Source organism: Limulus polyphemus, unplaced genomic scaffold (genome assembly GCF_000517525.1).
Source record: "Limulus polyphemus unplaced genomic scaffold, Limulus_polyphemus-2.1.2 Scaffold1222, whole genome shotgun sequence".
Taxonomy (NCBI): Eukaryota; Metazoa; Arthropoda; class Merostomata; order Xiphosura; family Limulidae; genus Limulus; species Limulus polyphemus.
This window is the reverse complement of record NW_013666832.1, coordinates 159,208-165,256: the sequence shown is the minus strand read 5'-3', so window position 1 is coordinate 165,256 and position 6,049 is coordinate 159,208. Positions and strand designations below refer to the sequence as shown.

At 31.1% G+C, this 6,049-nt stretch overlaps 1 protein-coding gene across 1 annotated transcript in view; it reads right to left on the bottom strand.

Annotated features, from left to right (window-relative positions):
• LOC106462674 (calcium-independent protein kinase C-like) overlaps positions 1-6,049 on the bottom strand; it is a gene marked incomplete at both ends in the record, with an annotated part of 41,359 nt that overhangs the window by 20,263 nt on the left and 15,047 nt on the right. The window contains 3 exon segments of the mRNA NM_001314157.1: positions 561-694; positions 1,233-1,362; positions 1,850-1,932. Of these exon segments, the coding sequence (NP_001301086.1) occupies positions 561-694; positions 1,233-1,362; positions 1,850-1,932 (347 nt within the window).

The following is a 6,049-nucleotide window of genomic DNA, read 5'->3' as shown; positions in this document are numbered from 1 at the left end:
TTTACTTTAGCTCCACATGTAACTTAATATTGTAAATAATCATCTCTATTCCTGTGATAGCTTTACTTTAGCTCCACATGTAACTTAATATTGTAAATAATCATCTCTATTCCTGTGATAGCTTTACTTTAGCTCCACATGTAACTTAATATTGTAAATAATCATCTCTATTCCTGTGATAGCTTTACTTTAGCTCCACATGTAACTTAATGTTGTAAATAATCATAATCATTAACTCTATTCCTGTGATAGCTTTACTTTAGCTCCACATGTAACTTAATATTGTAAATAATCATAATCATTAACTCTATTCCTGTGATATCTTTACTTTAGCTCCAGATGCAACTTAATACTGTAAATAATCATCAATAACTCTACTCCTGTAATAGCTTTACTTTAGCTGCACATGCAACTTAATACTGAAAATAATCATTTTTTCACAGTTGTTACATTTTTTAAGACATCCTAAGGTTTCAGTATTATCTAAGAAATATCTGCATGAATAATAAAATCAAAATAGTTCATTATAAGTTTAAAAATGAAGTTAGACAATAAAGCACCTTCTTTTTCCTCTTTGTTAACTTGTCACCAGAAAATCCCATGGCATTCAGTATTTCAGCCATCTGTTTTGGATTAACTCCACAGTTATTGGCTACATTCCTTTGGCACCTCTTGTGCACATTCATTTTACAAGCTACATCAAAAGAAACAGAATAACACAAGTAGTTCATATTTTATATATACACAAGGTAACAGACCTTAAATATTATTTTTGAAATAGTAGTGTCACAGGGTTTCAGTTACTGGTCTTGGAGCAGTAAAGTAGTGTTACAGGATTTCAACTACTGGTTTTGGAGCACTAGAGTAGTGTTACAGAGTTTCAACTACTGGTTTTTGGAAGAGTAAAGTAGTGTCATAGGGTTTCAAGTACTGGTTTTGGAGCACTAGAGTACTCTCACAGGGTTTCAACTACAGGTTTTGGAGCACTAAAGTACTCTCATGGGGTTTCAACTACAGGTTTTGGAACACTAAAATAGTAATACAAGATTTACTGTAGTGTTGTTTGAGGACTATAGCAAATTCTTACAGGACAGATTATTATACTAAATCATGACTGTCACAGTAAATGTGGTTACTTATATTAAACCTTCACTTTACAGTAAATTAAATAGAATACTGCTTACAAAAAAACAGTTCTAAAAGCTTACTATTTCAAATTAAGAAATACTAACCTTCACATTGAAGCCCTTGTCTAATGAGACCATATAGCATCGACCCACAATGGTCACAAAATGTGGGCCTCTTGTAGTTATGTACCATAAATCGATGTGGGATGTTGATGTTGAAACGACTACCACCAATCTTTAATACAGAAAAACTAAAACTAAGAATACTAGAATAACTTGCATAGTTACATCAACATTTACACACCTGTGTTACATTACATGAATATATATTCTAACACCTATTTTATAGATGTATTTATACCCAAGCTACATTTAATCTAATAAACAGATAAAGATAAATACACCCATATTTTCAACAAAGTATCAGGCCTTTACCAGCTCAATAACTTTAGAAAGAAGTAGGTAATTGGAATGAAATCATCTTTGCTTCTGATACCATGTAATGTTGGAAGAGCATTATCAGACATTTAAAAATGTAAATATTTTCTTTTCTTTGATCAATTTTCTTGCCATCTATTTATTTACAGGTTAAATTTTACCTCTTCTAGTTAGTAAGGTTTTAAGTTTCACTTTGACTACTATATTATAAAGAAAATAAGTAAAGGAACAATAAAGTATACAGAACGAAATACTTGTCACTGCATTTACTTGTCATTACTGACCTCATCATTGGTGGTATCTTTCATTCCTGTACACTTAGTCACAACAAACTCATGGCATCTTTTGTGGACTACACATGTGCAGACTGTCAAAGGAATGTAACAATAGTTTACACTTACATGTTTATACATCACATAAAAGCTATTCAAGTACAATTAATTATTACATTATTGAAGGTACTACAGTTAAAATCTGTTTTATCTTAATTTAAAAACTGCACTGAAAATAATTTAAAATTTCTCATTTTTTCTCAAACTTTCCCAAAGCAACTGTTTTAAGCATCCTAATTATAAACATATATAATTAGGCCTCTGTATATATTATAACGCATGTTTGTACAATGCACCGTTTTTTAGGAACACATTCTGCACGTTATTAGCAGGTATACCTGTAATAAATTTAATGCTAACTGGTAGTTTAGCCTCTGATTCAGCATCATATAATATCCATGGTTAAATATTAACTGATTAATTATTGTCACTGATTAAAAACTCCCGCTCAGTGAAGTCATGGTTAAAACTCCTTATAATATCAAAGGTCAAATAGTAACTGATTAATTACTGTCACGGTCAAAAACTACCTACCAGTGAAGTCATAGTTAAAACTCCTTATAAAATCAAAGGTCAAATAGTAACTGATTAATTACCGTCACTGATAAAATCTACCTCTCAGTGGAGACGTAGTTAAAACTCCTTATAATATCCAAGGTCAAATAATAACTGAATAATTACTGTCACAGATAAAAACTACCTCTCAGAAGAACTATAGTTACAATCTAATATACCAATCACAAATATTATTGATCTACCAAACATTTTCACTGGAGAGTTACATTTGGGACTATTAAAAGATTAATACAAACTATTTCAAGCTTTTTTTTTCTTCAAGAATCCTGTAAAAATATTCTACCTTCACCTAAAATAGATTTTAGCCAATTATTTCTACGGATATGGGTGGAGGGTGGGTCAAAGTGTGCATGTCATAACCCTTTTACAGAGCTACATTTAAAATTTAATTAAGCTACCTAACTAGCAATGTATGACAATACTTCACATTAAAATATAGTTTATTATTTAAACCTTTACATCATTAAAGTTATAATTTCTTAATGTTAACAGTAATATATTTAAATAAATCCTCACTCTCCATTTCCCTGTGTCATATAATCCTCTGCACTCTGAATTCTCTCTTTTTTTTTTCTTTTGTTATATGGATTTCAGAGTTAACACCAATTAGATACACAAACTATATACTGGCATGCCAGAATATAAACCTCCAACCTTCTTTATTTTCTAAAAATCAGTAAACTTATTACATTCAGAATAGAATCTCCAAGCTCCTCCAAATCTTAATGCTTTTGAAATCACTTATTTGCTCATCCCTACTTGTCAATGGTACATGTTTATAATCAATAAAAAGGCCATTTTGTGAACTACATGATTCTTATGTTTTATTTTCTCAGTTAAAGCTTCTATTTCACAAGTAGATCTTGATGTGTGTAAATTAAAGCCTGTACTCCGAAAATTAATGGAATATTTTAAACCTGTTTATACCTTAGTTAGAAAGCTAGATAAATTATATAAGTTTTGAGACATTCTATTTAAGTGCCCGATATATTTTGTTCTGTCTAAGATGCATATTGGAAAGCTACACAAATGATTTTTGATAAAAGTGAGAAATAAGAAGGCTTGCAAAAGTAGGCATACAAGTGCAAAACAGCTGATGGCTAAGTTACTTGTTAAACTTCTTGTTATTTTATGAATACTTATTTATTGTTTTATATTTCTTACCAAAAGTAACTAAAATGCAAAAATTAAAAATGTAATAGGTTATAGAAGAAAAATGAAATAAAGATTTTTTTTGTGATCACTTTTCAAGGAATGCACACAAACATCACATGATGTAACCTGAAACTGTTAATCCTAAACTTTTGGCTCTCCTGCTTGGTGATATAATACTTGTCACAGTAATAATACAAGGTTCAATGAGCAACAAAACAATAGAATTAAATGAAAGCAGTTGTGAAAAGGTAAGAGTCATAAAGGACAAACTAAGGTCCTCAAACTTTGATGAGCTTGAAAGTAACACAAAACAATTCACTTCCAATTATGTATGCAAATTGTTTCATTAGTATGCACATATTAATGAGCATTGATTCAGATTATCTAAAAATACAATATCTGGAAAACTAATAACACTATCCAACTAAATTATACATCAAATTAAAGTTTAAGAAGAGAGGAAATACATGAACCTAACAACACAAATTTCAAACTATCACAGAAGAAAAGAAAAACATAAAATAATAACTTTTTAAAACCTATGTTTTGGTTTATTCCTGTAGTATTTTCCAAATTTCAGACTATCACAGAAGAAAAGAAAAACATAAAATAATAACTTTTTAAAACCTATGTTTTGGTTTATTTCAGTAGTATTTTCCCAATTTCAGACTATCACAGAAGAAAAGAAAAACATAAAATTATAACTTTTTAAAACCTATGTTTTGGTTTATTCCTGTAGTATCTTCCAAATTTCAGACTATCACAGAAGAAAAGAAAAACATAAAATAATAACTTTTTAAAACCTATGTTTTGGTTTATTCCTGTAGTATTTTCCCAATTTCAGACTATCACAGAAGAAAAGAAAAACACAAAATTGTAACTTTTTAAAACCTATGTTTTGATTTATTCCAGTAGTATTTTTCAAATTTCAGACTATCACAGAAGAAAAGAAAACCATAAAATTATAACTTTTTAAAACCTATGTTTTGGTTTATTCCTGTAGTGTTTTCCAAATTTCAGACTATCACAGAAGAAAATAAAAACATAAAATTATAAATTTTCAAAACCCATGTTTTGGTTTATTCCTGTAGTATTTTCCACTTTATCATGCAATATCAAAACAATTGAGCAAGTTATCACCAAAGAGGTTGCAAACTGCCAGGAATTCTGTTGCTAGGGCAGTTGCTTTGGAAAGATTTTAATTTTCTGTTCAGGATTATGATTTTCAATACCATTTTTGAGGTATATGTAAGGGTATTTTGACAAAATGTGTTGCAGAAACTGAAAGTAGACATTTTAAAATAGCAGATATCTATTTTTCGAAATAGGGTGACAAAATGAAAAAATGGGATAAAAATACCTTAGGATAAATAATTGTAATTGTCTGTTACAATCTGCAGTCATTCTAGAAAAAACAAATGTATTTTTTTATTTCATATTTTTTAAACTTTGGATATTCATTTAAGAGGTTCTAGAGATTATGCAATTGAAATATGAAAACAATAAGATGAAAAGAAGCATTTTTATTCTTAGCATGAAAATCACATTTCACTCAGACTGACTCGGTAAAGGCTTTGTTAATTCACATACAATATTTATTTAACATATCTGACCTTAAAATTTCTCTTAACTTAAAGTGTATTTCGATAGATTCTCAACCTCTGTACACAGAGAGCTATTTTCCTCTTGAAGTCACACTAAGGTGCATGATAAACTTGTGAAAACTCTAACCTAAATTTCATGTGAAACACTTGAACTTGTGCTACTGCATGATGACTTATGTTTCAAAACCCTCCATCAAAAAGAGTGTGATAAACACCTCTCCGTACAAATGCACCCTCTACATTCACATGCAAATTTCCTCATACCCAGGAAAGTGGGAAAGATGGGTGGGAATATGTAAGGAGGAGAGTATCTATGGAAATACATTTTCAATTAAGGAAAATGTCAACTTCTGATACAATCACTCATCTCCATACACAGAAAGCTAGATTCTCACAGTGAGATGGTGTGAAATTACTTAGCCCTTCAGCAAGTATCTGAAGGAAGCCCATGGGGTGTGACACTCTATGGCAGTCTCCATAAGGGTCATACCCATGGGAGACCACATCTCATCCAGGGTATACTCTTCACTCGTGAGTAAGATTACAAGAGGTGAAATGCCTGAACTGTGTTACCAGAATGGGCGGAATAGGTATATGACCATCCAATTACTTGAACACGAGACGTCGCTTGGCCACTAAATGTAGTGAGGTTGGGCCAAGTTCTGATTATATCGTGTGTGCACACCTCTTCAACTATCAGTCTCTACACCTCAAAACCAGCTGTGGGAGAATGACTTGTGATAGGTATCCATGCACGGTTCTTCTATCATCAGACACTTTGAGCCCCTTGCCAGTCCCGGGAGGAGGGCACAGTGCA